The 21,376-nt window shown below is 30.9% G+C and overlaps 1 protein-coding gene across 1 annotated transcript; it reads left to right on the top strand.

Moving 5' to 3' along the window:
- The first annotated feature begins 2,142 nt into the window (after positions 1 to 2,142).
- Positions 2,143 to 18,718, top strand: Sytbeta (Synaptotagmin beta). The gene is made up of 10 exons (XM_018447264.1): positions 2,143 to 2,344; positions 5,301 to 5,776; positions 13,268 to 13,322; positions 14,330 to 14,558; positions 14,787 to 15,023; positions 15,459 to 15,557; positions 15,656 to 15,929; positions 16,039 to 16,272; positions 16,885 to 17,052; positions 17,167 to 18,718. Exons 2-10 carry the CDS (start codon positions 5,615 to 5,617, stop codon positions 17,338 to 17,340), a joined length of 1,632 nt encoding a protein of 543 aa, XP_018302766.1. The 5' UTR covers positions 2,143 to 2,344; positions 5,301 to 5,614; the 3' UTR covers positions 17,341 to 18,718.
- The last annotated feature ends 2,658 nt before the right edge of the window (positions 18,719 to 21,376 follow it).

The following is a 21,376-nucleotide window of genomic DNA, read 5'->3' as shown; positions in this document are numbered from 1 at the left end:
GGTTAGATGTAACTATTTTCTATATTGTCCATAATTTTTCAACTAATTATATAATTTAGTGAGTTCAGTGGTTTCTGTGAAAAATGATATAAAAGAATATTTTTTTATAAACCGAACTCCAACGATGTCAGTAATACAAATTCTTCAATTCTAAATTAAGAATATCGATAACAGTGATATTTTTAATTCAGTGGCACAGTATTTTAATTCTTTTGAAACAAAACTTCATTCCAAAGAATTAAAAATTAACATGTGAAATTTCTTATAATGAAGTTAGTACGTAATTTTATGTCCTTTTTTAGAGAAAATGATTTTTTAGAGAAAATGATAATTAAATAAAAATCATTCATTTTCCCCTTAGAGCGATATTTTTCAATCTATTAAAATCTCCAAATTCATTCTTTTTTAATAGTAACAAATTGACTTCAATTGAACTTTTCGTCCCTTGCAGTAAAATTTACTACAGCAACACTGGCTCAATTGCTACTAATGTTTGGAGTGAAATTTCAACTCATTATAATGAATCCTTTTAATAGGCTCCTAAGATAAAATTTTTTAATATAAAATATCCATATAGAATGTTTGATATTAGATATAACACTGTTCATAGGTAGGTAGAACGGACTAAACACTAAATCGAAAAGTTCTGTATTATTCGGTAGTTTCGTAAAAAATATTAATTATTAATGATCATTGAACGCGTATTCGCCTGGCCCACTACCTAGCGCTCGAGGTCGCCAGCACGCGTCGATGCGGGGTTGATGGGGAGTTGTTTGTTACAGTTGCGTTTCGTTATTTACTGCGAGTACTGAAAATATATAATATACAAACTATAGGTTTTCAGTACTTGGTCACGCGATAATTTCATTTAAATAATTGGCAATTTTAAACTTCTTGAATTTTCAAAGATTCGAATTTGTATTTTTAAAATCTTCAAAAATGTTCAGGAATGTTTCTTGATGAATATAACATCACTGATTTTTGCATAATTTTTCATGAATTTGGAAAAAAGAAAAAAATTATAATAAAAAATATATCTTTAGTTGCCACTCTAGCAATGGTGAGAATACATAGATGGTGAAAACTGGATGAAAATGTTTATTTCAGCCTAACAACTGACGTATAGCAAATCTAATTTGGCGTGGAGGCCAAATTTCATATACATATTCTGCTACACTCTTTGATTACACGGTAAATAATATGGTACTTAAAAAGTAAATTATTCTTAATTTTCTCTCTCTCTCTCTCTCTCTCTCTCTCTGTCTCACTTGCTTGCTGTAATTAGATACAAATTCAACTTATGATTGATATATTTAGTATCTCTTTTCAAATATTCAATAATCTCTTATATATTTCTTAAAACTTGGAGAGCATTAAATTTTAACGATGAGTAAAGAATATAATTCTAGTTTAATTTTTCAGTTCTTAAAAAAATCGGTGAGACCATTACATTACAAATTCTTTTGGTTTGTTTTTATAAAACATGATAAATGTAAAAAAAAACGATAAGTGTAGGTATATTGTCTAATTTCTGTTTATATATATATAAATCAATTTGTAAAATTGTAAAATTGTGTTTTATATTACGGGTTCCCGCCCTTTTTTAACCAAACGATCCATACTAATCTTCATTAAATCTAAATGAATCCTACATTACGGCTACAATCAATATGAAAATCAGAGTTGTACAATTATTTTTAAAGACGACCGTCAGCCGCTCTTGCAAAACGATCGCCCGAGTGTTATATTGCACCCGTTGTACCCCAGTTTGAACGGCCCTGATCTTTCTCCCCAGAATTGTTGTCGTCCCTGAGATGTAACCTGTTGCGACGCACGCACCCTTTCCTGTCTCATCTTCATGCTCGATATCCATCCTCTCTTCCGTCTTTCGTCCCTGTAAGGATTTCTCTCTCCCATCCCCTCTGCTTCTGTTTCTTTCTCTCTCTCTTTCTCTCTTTCTTTCTTGCTCTCTCTCTTTCTCTCTCTGCATCCCTCGGTGACGAAACCGGCCGCCCACCACCCCCAACCTCCAGCACTACCCCCAGCTACCAGCTACGCTCAACAGCGAATCGTTTTCTGGTGGTGCACAACGAGCCCTGGCAATGGTCGGGCGCGTATAAAGTCAGTCGGGCTAGCCCAGTATCGTGGTACAGTGATACCCAGTAACACACATCCATGTCAAGTGATAGACGTACCGAGAACGGGATCAAAAGTCAACACAAAATATCTCGTATTTTCGTATGCGAGGGTGCTTAAATGAATCTAAATTGTGATTGGGTGGTAATTGTAACCGATTGTAACGCGATCGTTATACAACCAATAGTGTATCGAGATCCCACCGAGGGTAAAAATACAATTAATCATTACTACGTGTCATGAAACTGAAGTTGTTCGCTTGTTACTCCTCAGGCGACTAGCAATGAATCATGTCAACGTGGCGTCTAACTAATCGTAATTCTCTATTCGGTTCAGACATTTATTTCGTTCTTGGTGGAAGGAGAGATAGAGATAGGGGGAGAGAGAGAGAGAGAGATAAAATAGGCAGTAGTGACGTTAAAATTAATTGGATCGGGCTACGAGTAGAGTAACGAGCTGTGGCCGTGCACGACCGCTGAACCGTAATGAAATCAGATATCCCTTTATTCAGTTTTACACGCGATTAACAGACAATGTGATGAGCAATTGTGATGAGTGAAGCGAGAATTCTGTTGATGTTTTATTGAACAAGATAAATTTGTGGAATAGAACAAAAATGGTCAAATACAAAAAAATTGTAATCTTTAAGGAACTTAAATCCAAGCCAGATAATAATAATAATAATATAATTTTATCGTTATCTAGCTTGGATTTAAGTTCCTTAATATAATTCTATCGCCAGATAACGATAATATAATTTTCGAGGAACCTAAGTAGGTACGTCAATCAGAATAAAATCGATTTTGGTCGATTAGAACAATTATCGAGTGGCATGTGAATCAGCACCGCCCATTTGTTTTTCATAGTATTTATTGAAAATTAATCTAGAGTTCTTTTTTACTAAATGCTTTGCACTACAATAATCCTTATGACGAGCAAATCTAGTAATCGACGTGATATTCGAAAAAATTAAGATAGCACAGAGAATCCTAATAATATTAATAATTTCTTCAAAATAACGTGAGATAAGAAAGAAAAAATAAATTTCAAATACTTGATTATATATTAACAACTTAAACTTAAGAATAATTCTTTATATAAAAAAATTTTACGTGCTTTTTTAAAACTAAATTCAATGATATGTAAATGCGAGTTATGTAAAATTAATATTCGATCTTTCAGAACATAAAGCTGTGTTCGATAAATATTCTATTACAGAATTACCATTACACAAGCCTATACAAAATATTTTATTTTTGACTTAGAAACAACAATATATAATCCTGAAGGTTTTTAACATGATAAAAGCAAATCCATATCCCAAATTGCTTCATCACCTCAAATTTCCGAAATATTTTATCTTAAGGTTCCAAAAAGGTCTATTTTGGGCAAGTTCGAATATCTCATAAATCTGATGTGATGAAAAAATATGGGTTGCGAATTTGACTTCAGCATGAAAAAATCTACGAAAATTAGCTATTAGGTTTTACAAATCATAGGCTGTGTTTCGTTATTCCTGCAAGTACTGAAAATCTATAGTATCGTAACGTGAACTATAAGTTTTCAATACCAGCAGTGAACAATAGAACGTAGCCATAGTGAAATGAAAAAAATTAGGTATTGCAAATATACTTACCGCATTTAGTCAAACTCAGATAAAAATTAAAAATAAAAAAAAATTAAATATTTTTAGAAATATATATATAAATTGATAATTGCGCTGAATTCCTGTTTGTGACTTCAAGTTTAATTCACAGGTGATTTTAATAGATTTTTTCATGCTGTGAAGTCAAATTCGCAACTTATATTTCTCCGCTACATTTTATTTATGAGATATTTGAATTTATTTATTCAAAAAATGCCCCAAATAGGCTTTTTTGGAATTATAAAGTTAGAACATTTCGGAAACTTAACGTGATGAAGTAATTTAGGCTATAGATTTATTTTTAGCATAACAAAAATTTTAGGATTATATACCGTTTCTAGGCCAAAATTTATGTCGGCCTGTGTTATTATCTATACATTATTTCAGCAATTTATTGGTTTTTACTCAATATCAAAACAATAGTTGCATTAGTTTATACAATTTTAATAGTCTTTGTTAATCAATCACATTTTCAAATTTATAAACTATATAGATTATTGTAAACCATCTAATATTTTTGTTACAAAAACCTATAATAATATGTTAAAAGCATAAACCTGTATGTTTAATGTAGATGTCTCTAACGCTTTATTTTTTCGCAAGTCAAGAAAAATCCGAATTAATCATATAAACGTATCTCGATTGGTAATGAAAATATATATCCCTACTATAGGGATTATATCCGAATCGGTCCATGTAAAGTAACGAGATAATTAATTGACCGCAAGTGTGCGACAATATTGTGACTAATTGATTTAATGAAAACGAATTATGCTGTAGACAAATGCATCTTTATTCTACTTCAAATCATTAATTAATGTATCTGATTTTATTGACAGTGAACAAAATAAACTACACGAAATATCGAAAATACTATTCGTCGGTGCAAGATTATTTAAGTACAATATATATTAATTGAATCAATCATTACAAACTCTAATAACAGATATAGCAGGATTAGATATGTATTTAATTGTTTTCTATTTTCAATGACTTACTTTCACTTTCGATTAATCTATTTCCCAGATAACATTTATGTTGCATAAAACATCTAAAAGACGTCTTTTAGATTTCTTATGCAACATAAATGTTATCTGGGTTGGTAGATTCCTCTTTCGGTACGCTCTTGTAACATTTATAATATTATAATAAAAGCTTTAGAGGGGTGGGCGGAGAATATTAATAGCACTTCTACTAAAAGCTCTTATACTATTAATTTATGTGAAAATTTACTTGCGTTTAATAGTCAAGCGAGTAAATAAATATTGATTTTTATCAAAAAGGATATAGAGATTCACGTGCTACTTTCTGTAAATTGTTATTCCATGTCGAGACGAATTCGTATTGTTTCCCAATCGTTTATTCGGAAAACTGCATCACTTTCTAAATACTCCGGACGCGAATGTAAACTTTTGTGTTTGCTCGAGAATCGTGCAAGGTACTCCGAAATTGATTACTGAAGTAGTGGAATCGCATTCAAGTGTTTAGCGCGAATGACCACAAAGTTTCACGATTACAGATACATACAAAAGCGATAAATAGGTTGTGTCAGATCTGAATCATCGACATCCTTTTGTTAATTATCCCGGAGAAGTTCCCGCCGTGTTAAATTAAAAGTTACGCGTATCGCCGAGGAAACAATAGCGGACGTACAGTAAATCGAGAATCAAGTCAGCAGACTCGCGACTTCCTTGAACTTAGACAGTTTTACACACATTCGTCAAAGTGCCGGACAAATTGTCAGAGGTTCTGGGCGATGTCCTGGAATTATGCAGCGGAGGCGGAGGTGGAGGCGGAAGCGGCGGTAGTGGTGCTGCAACTGGTGACAAAAACATGTCAAGGAACACATCGAGCGGAAGCGCGGCTACTAAAATCGGTGCTATGACAGGAGTAGCGATAATCAAGGGTAGATGGGCCCCAAGAAGCTCACGATCGCAACTCTCTTCCATTGCTAATACCGATAGTGCCGACAGTACAACTTCGACCAGTTCGGAGGTACAGCTGTTACATATTTTAGAATTGTACAAAATGTTAAATGTTTGCTAATGATTTATCTTGGCGAAAATAAAGATCGAAACGTAAGACAATGCTGGGGAGGGCAGTATTTGAATATATTTTGTATTTTCAAACATTTTTTATAGTATTTTGTATTTTGGATTTGATTTGTAAATATATTTAAATTATGTAAAATTTCTTTTTATGAAAACCGCATCATTGTTGACTCAATCTATATACATATAACGTTATGTCTCATTAAAGATGCAGACGGCATAAGTGATAAGATACTGATAGTAAGAGTAAGAATTAACGTTCCGCATAATTAAAGGAATAGAGAATAGTAAATAAGGATTTTAACCTATCAGAAACTGTATTCCATAGTACATGATACAATTTTTAGCGTTTTTTGCCCACTCCTGCGTTAGATAATTTTATATAAAATTGGAAAATAGTATTTTGTATTTGAAAAAGTATTTATTAAATACTATTTTGTATTTAAATATTCGTTTGTATTCAATTTACGTTTCAATTTTATTTTCTCCAAGATAATTCTTATAATACAAAGGCACTCTGTTTTGTATTTTATGTATTTTTAATAAATTTTTCTTGAGGATATTTACATATATCTATATTTCATATTTATTCCATATGCAAAATACATTTTTATTATACCGTGCTCAATTAACTTATATTCAAATATATTTCATGAAATCTTTGTTATTTTTAATTCAATTACTTCTAATTCAAGAACGGAAAATTAAATCGAATGACACTTTAATCAATTTCGAACAAGCTAAACTTTAGATTCAGTAAGATATCTAAAGAATTGAGTTCTTTTTTAATATCTCTTAAATTTTATTCAAAACAAAAATCGCAGAAAAATGTCACCTCGGATTATTCACGAAAACTTTAGACGCACGCGATAGTGTTTTGTTCTTTCAACACTTTGGCTATCTGAATGCACTTGTTGCGTCCTAGTATGGGCTTCTCTCTTTGTTACGTGTCACTTTACTTACTGTTTCCTTGCATATCGCGACGATTTTACGTCGCTCGTGCAACTAATCTCGCATGGATTTAATCATAATTGCTTTTAATCTTTCAAGTAATGCTACTTCTTTAATATGTAATTTTATGATAATTTATTTTCCAGAACATTTGACTTTGACAACATTTAAAGAATATTGAAACTTGTAAAAATATTGGAATTGAAATTTACAAAAAATCATGAAAAAACAAAATTCTGAAATAAAACTTACATAAGTTTACCGAGATGTCGATCATGTAATGGAATTACTATGAGTAAACTGAGTTTTAGAGCTCGCTACAGAAAGAGTTGATTGTTATCCACCGATACTGGCATTAACCTATCCAAAAGTCAGTTTGGATAAAAAGTTCAAATTCGGAATTCGTATATGTCTAAAAGATGTTTTGAAGACACTTTTGTGAGAACTGTCTGAAAGACACATAAAAGATATTTTATGATTTTGGTCTTTGTATCATTTGAATAAACACTTGTTATAAGTGATAGAAATAATTAGAACACAAAAACTTGGAAATATTGTTAACGTAACACATACAAATATGTTCAAATGAAATTTAATATATCAATGTCCAAATAATAAATTATTAATTATTTAACAATTTGCGATATCTAAAGGAAAAGAGAGAGAGAGAGAGAGAGATTTTACAACTTAAAATAGATACACATATATAAAAATAATTTTGTGTTTTGGGCATAAATCCCGTCGTATATCCCTTAAACAGATGGGATATACAAGACATCAAATTGAACAACGAATACAAGAGCTAAGCACTTTTATTTTGCTATACTTCCTATTTTTTATTATCCCTTTCCACTCCATATCACCAAATAACTGAGCCTTTTATAATCCCTACCGTAATCATTCTATGCGGCTTGTGTTATTGCGCTATTTACTACATTGACAAATCGATTCAACTAACAATGGTTTTATTAATATTAACAATAAAAAAAAATCATAACAATTACTAATATAACATATAGGCAACACAGAGTGGTTGTACAACACGTACAAACTTACTCCTTTGTTTTCACTTCTGCGACGTAAATCCCCGTATGTCATAAATACTGGAGTTATCCTAATTTTTTTTTCCGTTTTTGCAAACAGGTAATTTTTTTATTAATTTGTTTTCATAATTACCATATGCATGCTATTTTTTAAATAGCTTTATAATTTAATAAGTATAATACTTTGCAATTTGAATAAAAAAACACATTAATGATATAGAAACAACTTTTATAAAAATAATTTTTAATCATAAAAACAAATTAATCAAAAAAATTACGCATACATGTTTGCAGAAATGGCAAAAAAATTATACAGAAGTAGGTAATAACTTCAAAGAAATATATATGCGTGTAAAAAAAATCAAAGTAAATCCTTTTATAGGAACAACTTTTACAGCGATAAAATACTAATAGTAATTGATTAAATGCACAAAGTAATTTTTTGTTTCTACATTCAATTTGATTATAGAAATTTAATTAAATTTCGATGTTAAAAAACAATTCTTTCATATATGTATATATGTAACGAATATAATTTTAATAGAATACTTCGCAAGTAAATTTAATACTAAAAAATTTATCTTTTGAAGAAGCGTCTTTTTCAACTTGTATTATTACATTAAATACTCAATAGTAGATAACTTTAATTATTTCTAATTAAATTTGAATCTATAAAATTAATAGATTTAACAATAATAAAGGATTTATTAATTATAGATTTAAATTTAATTTTCATGCACGTTTCATATCTTTGTTGTATCGCTTTTATTCTAAGAATTCACCTGGGTCACTTATTTTAATCGTGATTTTAAATTCTGCCTTTAATATTCATTATACATGGTTGATGATGGTACATTTCTAAGTGAACATATTTTACTCCCTATCTCATTTCGTGCGAACTCATCATTCGTCCTCGACTATTTTGTTCGCTTCTTATATAGGGCTTCATTTCAGACATGGAATGTTTTATCTACTACAAGGAACTTTGTTCCAATATGCTGCGTAGCTGTCACCACTGTGTCGGACAAAATTTGTATGATAAAAGAAGTTCATTTTTATGCCATGAGGTAAAAATTAAAGCGAAAGCGTCGTAACAAAAAAAGTTTTGCGGGGAGAAAAAGAAAGAAATTTTTCTATCGTACGTATATGAATTTTTAATATCGTCATTTCACATTTCACGTTTCACGTTTCTCCGTATGTATTATCGAGACAACTTTATTTCAAATTTCAAAAAGGAAGATTTCAAAAAGGAAAGCACACAGTTTTTTTTAATTATTATAATTAGAATAATTTTCACAATGAACTATGATACATTTTCTAGAAGGATAAAAAATTTAAAAAAAGGAACTTAAAAAATTAGGATTAGCAGAAGTGTTAAAAGAAGCCGAAACTTTCTTCCTAGCAACAAAACATGCCTTGTATATTTCCTTAGCCTAATCATGCACAACGAGCATCATTGAAAGGTCTTTTAATATATTGCAAAAAATGAAAATCTGCAATCAATAATGTTAGAAAATCATCTCAATAAACTAAGTATGCACAGAAAAGCAGTGCTTGCGAAGAAAAAGAAAACTGAAGAAATATTAAGAAAGTTCGCTAAAGTATAAGAGCAGGTTTTAATACAAATGTATTTTAATAAGTTTATTTGAAGGTAAATTTCATCCTATCCCCAATCAAAATCCTGCGTACGCCCATACATGTAGCTAATGTTTGTATTCTATTGAATATTTAACGTAAAAGATTAACAATTTTATTCTCTGAACAAGAAGTAAGCGCATATTTAACAAGTTGAATTCCCCGGGTAACCGATATTATGACTTAAATTAGTTAAATATTAATTAAGACTTTCTATTATTTATTTAAATATAAACAAATAATAAAAATATAATTATTTTAAATAAAAAGGAAAATTAACAATTAATTTTAAATTAAGATAAATAGCGTCGTTTCTATATAGTCTTGATGTTGGTATCAATTTCATATATGTCTTTATTCATCAACACTAAATTAAAAAAATGCTAATGAAAGTAACGGCACAATTAATAGACACAAAAAGTTATAGACGTATTTAATTATAATTTAAATATAATACATTTAAAAATTTATTTAAATTGTCGAAATTGTTTCGACACTTTCGAGTCTTCAGCAGCGAATATCAATCTTCTTAGCTATCTACATTTTTCACAGGTCAGTCACTTCTGGATTTCCAAATCCAAAGTGAGAAAAAATCTTTGAATTGTATATAAATAATTTCAAATACGAGGAAACACATAAAGAGCGAGAAAAATGTCAAAATTTAAACGCAATTCCGTAAATTCGCGAAAACAAATGAAATTTCGCATCATGTTACGATTAAATTAATAAACGAAGACTAGATAGTTACACTAGATAGTTTAATGTCTGAGAAGAGTCTTTTTTTCATTGTTATTGATAATTTTACACGTCCTTCGTACGTGGCAATTTCTTTGGCGACGAAATGCGCATCGTAGCCTGATGAATTATGGAAAACTACGGGCATGCAATGCAAATCTTTATTCATCATACATTTACAGGTCTTTTAAAAATAAATTAAAGTACGTTTCAAATTCGTAAGGCATCAAATAATGTAAGCAATAGTATTGTTCTACTAAAACTTATTATATGAGAGGATTCGTTAATTAGTATATACTTAAGTATCACACTTAGATTCTTGTGTTAATTTTTGTATGCAATAAATATAGATCTTAATCGATGAGATAATATTGCCGATAGGAAAATGACGATTTTGATGTTTTGGTTTGTTGGGCGGAACCGTGGATTCCATTCGTGCTCTATTCCAAATATCGACCCGTCAAAGGCAGCTTCTAGCGACCTCACGTAACTATTCCTACCTTCTCGTTACGATGAAATACGAAGTTGATATCTTTGAGTCTTTCTTGTCTTTTCCTTGGCTTCATAATTCAAAGATTCGTTCTTATCAAGGGCTTGGAAGATACTTTGAAACTTCAAAGGAATCATTTGACTATCTTCGCCATCTGAAGAACTACCCTTAAGACCATATCGAATAAAAATCGCATTTCTTTAAGAAGTATAATTATACTCACACACTGTTCCGTTAGAGATCATCAAGATCTATTATTAGATGAGTTCAACAATTATCATCCTAGACTTAAATTTACATTGAAATTCGTGAGAACGATTAAACTTTTTAGACATATCCATTATATCGATTAATAATAGTTAACATTAATAAATAATTAGTATTATAAATCTACATTTTCCGGAAGATATGTAAATTTTTTTTCCAATCACACTATTTCTCAGAAGAGGGCCATTATCATGGAGTTGGTAGACAATGTTATATTTTTATCCCATCCTGAATTCCATAATAAAAATATTAATTTATTAATTGGCTTTTCTTCTGACGAATAATCCCCCCATATATTTTATTTTTTAAACAATTGAGAAAAGAATTTTTATTAATACTCAACGGTATAATAATTCTAGCAAAAATCAAAACAATAAATCTGCATTTATGTCCAGCAAAATTTTTTTCATTCTTCCTTATGTACCTTCCATCTTAAATAAATTAACTGGATTTCTTAATAATTTTTCGTATTTAAAACTTGCATACTTTGGTATGAATAAACTGTCGTTGATGTCGTGATCCATTCTTAATGCCAACGTTTCGTGAACCTTGTTGTTCACTTCATCAGAGCGAAAAATGCACTAATAACTGAGCAGCTCTTCTCGAAGATTCCCTTTATATAAACTCTGTTAAGGGAGAGTGTTTTGTGGGGGAAGGGAGGGAAGAGGTGGAAGAGCTGTCTTCCATATTTTACTTATATTAAAGCCCATGTCTCTGTTATTTGGAAGTTATCTGGAAGTTATCTGGAAATCAAACAATATTTGGTGTCCCGACTCAATTTTGTATTCTACCAATGCTGACTGTGTGACCTATTTCAGTCTGACATTCCGTTGATTTACTTTCATGCGCACATTGACCGTTCTCTTGGTTTCACCGATGTATACTTTCCCTCAGGAGCAAGGTATCTTATATAATCTTGCAGAACTGGAGGTTTTCGGTCTTTAGGATTTTTTGAGATTTACCCAATCTTCTTTAGGGGTTTGAAAATATTTTGGATGTTGTGTTTGTTCAAAATCCTGCCGATCTAATCTGTTGTTCCTTTTACGTACATACACACACAGGAGGATAAAAAAAGCTTCTCTTGTTTAACCGGTTAAGTGGTAGGCTTTTTAAAACATTCCGTGCCAAAAGTGGTAGGCGTCAATTGTGAACTAAAATATACCAAAATTTGGCCCTGGGGGTTTTTTGGGTCGCTGATTTCATTTCGTATATAAAAAGCCGGACTGATTTTAAAACGTAATTGCAATATATATACAAAAATCGCCATTTTCATTCAACGTATTAGTCGCCATGTTGTGTTCGCCATCAAATTTTACAAATTTGACGCCAAAATCGAGTTCAGAAGCCCAAAAAACAATAGTATACCAAATTTCAAGCAAATTCGTTGAATAATATAGAAGTTATTCAAGATGTGCATATATGCTACAATACCACTTTTGGCACGGATTCTTTTTGTGCATATATGCTACAATACCACTTAACCGATTAATCTTCCGTCAGCGGACGTAGGATCTCACGAAACCCGCGAGTTAGAGTTGTTTACTCTTTTCAATCTTTTCAACTGTGTCAAGAAAATGAATAAATGGATATTTGTTTCTATGATAAATATGTGTTTTTATTTCTCTTTCTACATATTTTATACATATTATAATAAAAAATTGCTTTTCAAACGTTTTAAAACAATTCCATTCTTGGGTCACTTTTGACCTGCGTCCGCCGTGCGAGTATCACGACGTCCGCTGTCCGAGGGTTAATTCATCCTGTTCTTTGCTCTGATCCTATATGTTTGCTGATTGTTTATATTTCCTTTAATGTATCCGTTTTGTTGCAAGATTTGTTTCAAGTGGCTAAGTTCTGTCTGCAAGTGTTCTTTATCTGAGATATTTAATGCTTTATGCACAAGTGAGTGGATTGCTGCCTGTTTTTGTGCTGAATGGTGGTGTGATTCGATATGTAGATATCTATCAGTGTGTTGGCTTCCTGTTATATATTTGATTGATGGTCCCAGGGTGTTGTCAGTCTTTTTTATGGCAAGAACATCTAGGAAGAGGAGCTGTCCATTCTCTTCTATGTCCATAGTAAATCGGATGGGTTGTTAAAGTACTAAGACTGTAAAGTTCTCTAATTGGAGCAAAATTGGAGTGAGAGATACACGTCCGCGTGCATTTCTATATATACTTAATTAAAAATCTATTCGGCGAATATTTAACGAGTGTGAGCACGTTTGGATTGAATAAACCAACGGGCTTCCTATTGATTTATTGTTGGCATATAAATTAAAGAAAATTTTAATAGTTCTAATTTTTTATTTCAGGAATTTAACGTCGCGAAGGAGCAGCACACGGTACAACCGTCGACAATCGAATCGGGTAATTATATATATCAATGCTTTTAAAGGGATCTTATAATCGTTTGTTAATGTATTAATTGTTGGCTGCCAAAAGTTCATAGATTGATTTCTGTCTTATAAAATGGTTTAAAAAATACAGTTGTTTTCTTATAATTTCAATGCTATTTTATAAGAAAAGTTTGTTTCATTTTTTAAATTAAACTATTGTACAAATATAAATCATGTAGAAGGTGTGCATGAATTTGCAGGCAGAATTAAACAGCTATGGATGTTATGACATCATTTTTCATAAAAAATAAATATAAATTTTTTTAATTAAACGTATCTGTTATGCATAATTGTATCTTACAGAAAGGTCGATTTTGCTGAAGTATCTAAAAATTTAGCTAGATTCAGATCTGAAAGTAATTTTGTTGGACTCTCTATTAAAATAATTATGTAGAACGCTCGAACTTGTTGCTAGAATATCAAAACTTTTTGCAGTATTGCTTGAGATTCCTACATAATTATTTTAACGGTCTGACCAAATTATTTTCAGATCTGTATTTAGCTAAACTTTTAAATACTTGAACAAAATCGTTTCTTCCTTGATAAAATTCAAACATATTATATTCATTTGGTTCATTATACTCATTAGTTTTAATTTTTTTAAATAAATTCTCAAATATAGCTTTTTTTTTAACACGAAAAGGTAACTTGCCTCCTTATAATGCCTATGAAAATGATTCATAGATATTTGTCTCTGAAAAATTACACCAACATCAAAAAACACAATTTAAAATCTTCTCCGATAATTTCCAATGTAACTATTTCGCGCATATTTTATTATTCGTTTACAGATTTGTTCTCAATATCGATGCGCGTTCGGCACATCATTCATTCTCACGGATAGAACTTTATTACGAAGAAATTTATAATAAACCATTATCGCGCATAATTGCAAGACTTTCGAAAGTTATCTCTTCTAGTTATTAGTATGATAATTTTTCAATCCTCTTAATTTTATGTAATACGTTTTCCTTGGAGGCTTACCCCATCAAAGTCGCAGTTATCCAAGCGATGGCGGAAGTAGCGGTCGAACATTGGCAAGAGATTCATCTATCAATTCACAGAGCTTGCCGAAGGGTGCACCTTGCTCTTCAAATTATCGGGGATCATCGCCTCAAATCAGAACATTTGATCCGAATGGACGGCATCATATTCAACATAAACCTTTACATGCCGCCTCTTCATATCCACCTGGCAGAAGCTCGAGGTCAGTAGAAAAAGATATGATCCACCGGAAAAGACATTAAAAATGTAAAAAAGGCGTCAAGTAAATTTTACAATATCTATCTTTACGGAAAACCATTTTGTAAATGTATTCTATAACATAATGAAAAGAATAAAAAATAATGTCACAAAGAAAGGAAGTGAAATTAAAATGAAACGTTTTACGCAAAATACAAATGTGGATGTATAATAGTTTGGAAATTTTTCATAGATCTCCTTCGCCAGCTCGCGCGGCGTCCTTGGATGCACGTTGTGCAAGTCCTGCCAGTTACACGAGCGGCCTGCATAGTGGAAATGCGTCACCTTCACAGACCTCTTTATCGTCCGTAGCAACGGGTATAAGTTCCACTTGCGGGTGTTCGCCGATAAATGCCGTTCAAAGTACTTCCAGACAGACCAGTCGTTGCTTATCGCCTCTTCTCATCCCATCGCCACATGCTTCTATAAGGTAAATATAATAGAATTCTCATAAATGTGATAAATATATTGAATTCTTTATAAAAGTGTGAATAACGTTATTTCTATATAAAGGCGATATTAATAATATTCAGATAAATACACGACGAAAGTGTCAAGAGATATTAATTTCTATATATGTAGATATAATATATTATATACGTACTAATATAATATTATATTATTTCCATAGAACAATTAATTCTAAGATTTTAATAAAAATGTAATTATAATTCTTTTTTATATATATAAATAAATCTTTAAAAAAATATATTCTGATAATAATATTAGCTTTCAGAATTTCTTTCTGAAGCATTAATTAGAAAGAGATCATACGGACTTGTGTTATCAATAGTTATTAAAGCTTTATTGAACTATTATTAATATTAAGAACACAGGAAGATGTCATAAAACCTTATTTCGGTAGCAGCGATAGTGGTCCTGTTCCACCTGCTTCTCCTCTTGGTTCTTTACAACCGGATCTTTATCAAAGACATGATGGTCCTGTCTTTCTTAGCGCCCGCAGGTACATAATAAAACTTTGCTTATAAAATATTGCTGACAATATTAAACTGGTGTCTCTCGTTACGTAAAAAAAAAAAAAAAAAATTTGTGTAATCGCAGGACGGGAAAGCATTTGGGCAGGCTTCATCTGCGCTTGAGATACGATTTTGATAAATCAGATTTGGACGTGCATTTGATCGAGGCACACAATCTCGCAGGCAGCGACCAGGGTGGTTTTAATGATCCCTACGTTAAATTGACTCTTAGCCCGGAAGTGGACAGCAGGAAAAGACAAACACAGATCCATCGAAATGATCCAAATCCATTTTTTGATCAGCATTTCAAATTTCCCGTTAGCTACGAAGAACTGCAGGAGAAGACTCTAGTTTTGCAGGCAATTACATATCATTGAACATCGTATAAAATGATCGATTTATAGAATAGAATAGAATACATTCTCCAATTTAATTGAAATTTGAAATAACGTATAACGTTGTGATTAGGTATTTGATTACGACCGTTTTTCAAGAAACGATATGGTGGGCTCGGTGAGAGTGGCTATGGATAGTCTCGAATTGGTCTCTTCTACTTCCTCGATAGAAGTTTGGGGTGAGATAACGAGGGAACGAAAACCACCGGAAGAAATTCAAGAAGTTTTGGTTTCATTATCTTACTTACCAAGTGCTGAGAGACTCACGGTTCTCATGATGAAAGCTAGAAATCTGTTTCCCCTACAGGTAGAATATATACAATAATAAGATTATATTACATCAATATATAAAAATAATAGGTTTCTTTTTTCTTTAATCGCGCATCACCTAAAAAAGTGATTTTTTTACTTGTTTCTGAACAGAAAAATTCGCTACTACACTATGTGTTGTTTTTTTACACCAACTGATTTATCCTATTATTCTATTTATAAAAGTATTAAGGTATAATTATTAAAAAATTAATAGTTTACGAGTCATTTAACATTTTATGTCAATATGTGCCAGAACAAAGTATAAAATATCTTGTAAACTATTGGTTTTTTTATCTCTACCTTAATCCTTTTATATGCAGATCGAATAATTAGAGGAATCATATTGTATTATAAAAAATCATACAGTTCCGTTTAAAAAAAAAAGATATGACTTTTATATCTTTTTGGCGTCTACACTTAGAAGAAAAACAACATGACCAAAATACGTCTCCCTTGAAACCGTTCCACTTTCATTTGAAACATTTTTCCTATCATAAAAACCAAGCGAGATATTTCCTGATACTCCAGTTAGGTGGGACAGCCTGTATATCGTCTAATTATTTAGTAATTATCTTAAAACAATAAGCATTCTAAATATGTGATGTAGGATAAGGAAACGTTAGATCCGTTCGCGAAAGTTAGTCTTCTCTGTGGAGAAAGAAGAGTAAAGAAGAAGAAGAAAACAGCTGTTAGGAAGACTACGACAAATCCCGTTTGGAATGAAGCGATGTCGTTTAATATACCTGCCTCATTACTTGCATCATCGGCTATAGAGGTAATATATATGTAACAGTCGATATGTTCTTTAAGTGCACAAATAGCAAATGAAAAACACGTAAGTCAAATGAAATGAAAAGAATTAATTTATACATAATTATATTTATGTAAGATATGCGTGTTGGACTCGAGCAGTGAACTCATGGGCGGAAACGCCATTGTCGGATCCTGCATCATTGGACCGGCTACAAGTGCGGACAGCGGTAACAGTCAAGGACGAGAACACTGGCTTCAAATGACGCAGTCTCCGAGGAAGCAAATTGCTGAGTGGCACACGCTACACTAGTTTGATCATCGTTACGATCTAACCGTTTGATTGCCCGAATAATTCACTTCCTTGATCGAAGGAACTACAGTCTATCGTCGTGTAACGTCGCATAATAAAGATCGAATGAACATATAACATACGAAAAATATAGCGATTATATATAAATGGCAAAAAATAATATGTATTTCTCGTCTTAACAGAAAAAGAAAATAGAAAATCTCGTGACGCGTCGAGAAATCGTTCTTCTGCGTTTTTATAGATATATTGATCGTTAAAGATCCATAACATTTTGTCGCATTGAATGTCGATGCTCAAGAAGAAAAGAAAACAATCTTCATATAAATATTCTTCGTATATCCATAACAGAGACACTAATAAGCACTATACTTATATTTTCATTCATTGCACAACAATTTGAGCTATACGCGTAGTCCAACTGCGCATTTCTTAATTTTGAATACCTAAACGAATTAGAGACGTATTTTTGAAATATTCATGCATTAATAGAGATTCTTCGCGAAATGACAATGAAGAAAACGTGATCCAAGCTGTGAAGCAAAAGCAGAGACAGATTTCACGTTTCGCTTAACAGATCAATAATTAAATGTACAAACTAATACTTATAAAATAAGATACAACTTGAGAAGACAATTGTCAGGTCTAAGTACGCTAATTAAATCTGTGAATCTGTCTTTATTAAGAAGCTATCTTTCTCTCAGGTATGTCTCGTATTTTTCTCATTATTATACTTCTACTCCTTCCTTCTCTTCTAAAAAAAAAATTACATTGGAAACCTAAATTCTGTCATTGTATGACAAATATGATCTAAAAAAATATTTAAAGTATTCCGGCCGTGTCTATAGCTTACTGACTGATCAATAAAGCCTAATATTCCTACAAACAAAGCATGCTAATTGTGATAGCGTATTGATTGTCGTTATTAATGTGTATTTTGTCGAGTGTATAATTCATATGCTAAACAAATTGGAACATAATGTGTGTAAAAGAAGAAAACACAAAACGTCTTTCATTTAATCAAACATTATATCAAACATGATTAATTCAATAAAGACAAACATTGATTTGTCATCCGCATAAACTATTCTTAGCAAACAAATTGACGTTATTTGTCGCAATTTTGATGTCAAATGACGTTAAGGACATCATTTTTACGTCAAAATGATAACAAATGTCAACTTATTTGGTGAATGTATCTACAAGTATATATGTACGCACACAGTTATTTTTCTACTAAACTGCAGAAAAAATTAAGTCTGATTGTTACACGAATCAAATTATAAATAGAAAAATATCCGACCAACACTCACTACTATATCTATCATATTAAGAATTTGTGCTTTTATTTATCAAATCTATTTCTTTTGATTTTAAATATCGAAAAACAATAAGCCTGCCGATTACCAGAGGGTTTAATCATATATATGCACGTTGTATATCATTACGTTTAAATGTCTACAATTTGTCAATCGAATTGCACTGTAATGACCAATTGTTGGGAAAAAAGAATTAAATGTTAATGAATACTAAGTATATCTAAAGTAAATATTATAATAAATAAGTATATATATGTATACACATATGTAATGTAAAGAAAAAACCTCTAAAGATATAGATGTGAAGAAACGTTTCTATGACATGGAAGCGCAGTTCAAATTGTACGCTTAAAACTTACATACATATAAATATATATTGATAAATATTCACTTTAGGTGATGTTCCTCCGTTGATCTTGACCTTGATATATGTTGTTAGGATCATGATCCTGAGTGACTTTCAATAGATTTTAGCTGTCACTCGTTATAACAAAAAAATTTTTTAAATAACATCTTATTTATCTGTTACATACAATATTCAAGGCAACCTACACCTTTTCCTGCTTACGCAATGATTTTTCACGCAAAGCGAAGTCCATCTCACCTCTCCTGCTGCTAAGGAGCGCATGACTTTCCACATCAAGCAAGATCGATAATTATATTAATGGATTCTGCGCTGATGATTTTGATCTTGACATATATTGTCAAGGTCATGATCCGAACTTTGTCTTAACAACTAGGTAGTCTGCCTTCAAAATGATTTGTTAGTTTCTTAGATAATATAATAAAGTTAAAGTGTAATTTTAGTAGTAAATGTAGTAATTATTTACAATAACGGACAACTTCGACCTTGACATTATGTTGTCAAGGTCATAACTCTGAGTGACTTCCCCCGCCCCTGCTTAGAGACGTCTGACTTTACATGTGAAATGAGGTCACCCCACTATACAAGGGCGTAACGACTTTTCATGCAGGTGAATCGATCTTGCTTCGCGTGGAAAGTCATTACATAAGCAAAGAAGAATGTGGGATAATCCTGAATATTGTATGTGGCAGAAATAAAACGTTATCTTTTCAATTTTTTTGTTAATATCTTTTTAACGAATAACATCTAAAACCTGTTGGAGGTCAATCATGAGTCATGACCTTGACAATGTATGTCAAAGTCAAGGTTATTGGAGGAGCATCCCCTAAAGTGAATTATTTATCTAAATATTTACGATATTTCTATTCTTGACATATACTACTAATATATTCTATATTATATGTACACTGTGAAAAATATTATAATTGTATTAACAAAACATAACAAAGAATTCATTTTGACCAAACAAAATTTTTAATTAGAACTGACTCGATTAACTAAAACATTTGTTAGATTTAACTACGAGGATTTGATTAGTACTTTGGGTGGAATTTATGAAACTTCGAATTATGTTCATTAAATATTGTATTTATTAACAGTTAACAGTTAATGCTGATCTAACTAAATAAATTTATTATTATCAAAAAATTTTATTTAACAAAAAAGATGAATTCATAGAATTTGTGATCTACAATTATATGCAAGTATATTAACAAAATAGAAATATTAATATTTCTATTTGTAGTAGAAATATTAATATTTTGTAATATATTGATTTACACGCAATTATAATTTCAAAATAATATTTTGGCAGAATCATAACGATATGATAAATTATCTTAGTAGAGTAAATTTGTAAAATTAAATTTGGAAGGAAATTGTTTAATAATTAAAAAGAGAAAAATGTTTCAATTACATTATGTTTAAAAAATAAATAACTGTGTATGAAGGAATCAAATTAAAATGCGTATATACATTTATAAAAATATACAATTATTCCTAAATTAAATATAATGTAGAAATGTTACAACATGAAATAAAACATATTCAGTATGGCAACATTTTAAGTAAAAAATGAAATGTTTTATGAAATACGTATAACATTTCATTTGTTTCTGTCTGTAACAATAACAGTAATAATTTAGCCATTACTTTTGTTATTTTAGTTTTTATTGAATACCGTTGGATATTTCGATATTGCTGGGGCTGAAAGATGTTTCGGTTTAGTATCTCTAAAAGTGTACTTCTAGTTACCCAAGTTGTCTCGTCGTTATAACAAATGAGCGAAATACTTAAAATTTTTTTAAATACTTATGATACATCTTTTCTAAGTATACAAATATATAATATGTGTTTACAAGGATAAAGTTACGAATGCCTGAATTCTCTTTGATTTTGCTGTCGATTGGATAGACTGTATATTTTGATGAGCTGACTATAAATATAATCGTGAAAATTGCTGACCAGGTCATTTTCAAGATTAAATATTAAGCAAACGTACGTTTTAGACATTCTTTTCACACTTGATAGTGAAAATGACCTTGTCACCAATTTTCATGGTCATATTCGTTAGCACCAAAATATAGTAGTATAACAATTGATAGCAAAATCAGAGGTAATCGCCTTCCAGCTCCCCTTAGAGATAAAAATATATTCTTCATTCTCATTACGTCCTTGGTTTCGATCCTGGAATCAAGGACGTAATGAAGAATTGACTCCATTTTTCACTTTTGTTTTCGAAATTTTTTATACTTTTTCAAGTTTTTGTATTTTTTCTTTTTTTATATATATACGTATAATAATAAATTAACTTAGTACATCTGAAAAAATGGAGATCAATAATAGCGATTTATTT

This window comes from Mycetomoellerius zeteki, unplaced genomic scaffold, assembly GCF_001594055.1.
Source record: "Mycetomoellerius zeteki isolate Tzet28-1 unplaced genomic scaffold, Tzet1.0 scaffold20, whole genome shotgun sequence".
NCBI classification, from domain to species: domain Eukaryota; kingdom Metazoa; phylum Arthropoda; class Insecta; order Hymenoptera; family Formicidae; genus Mycetomoellerius; species Mycetomoellerius zeteki.
Note: the sequence above shows the minus strand (reverse complement) of the source record. Positions and strands in the feature narration are given on the sequence as shown.

What these genes read in the sequence shown, in the direction of transcription:
- Sytbeta (XM_018447264.1), top strand. Translation starts at nt 5,615, where the DNA reads ATGTCAAGGAACACATCGAGCGGAAGCGCGGCTACTAAAATCGGTGCT. An exon ending in ACCGTCGACAATCGAATCGG is followed by an intron (nt 13,323 to 14,329) that starts GTAATTATATAT and finishes TTTTCCTTGGAG; the next exon opens with GCTTACCCCATCAAAGTCGC. An exon ending in CCACCTGGCAGAAGCTCGAG is followed by an intron (nt 14,559 to 14,786) that starts GTCAGTAGAAAA and finishes AATTTTTCATAG; the next exon opens with ATCTCCTTCGCCAGCTCGCG.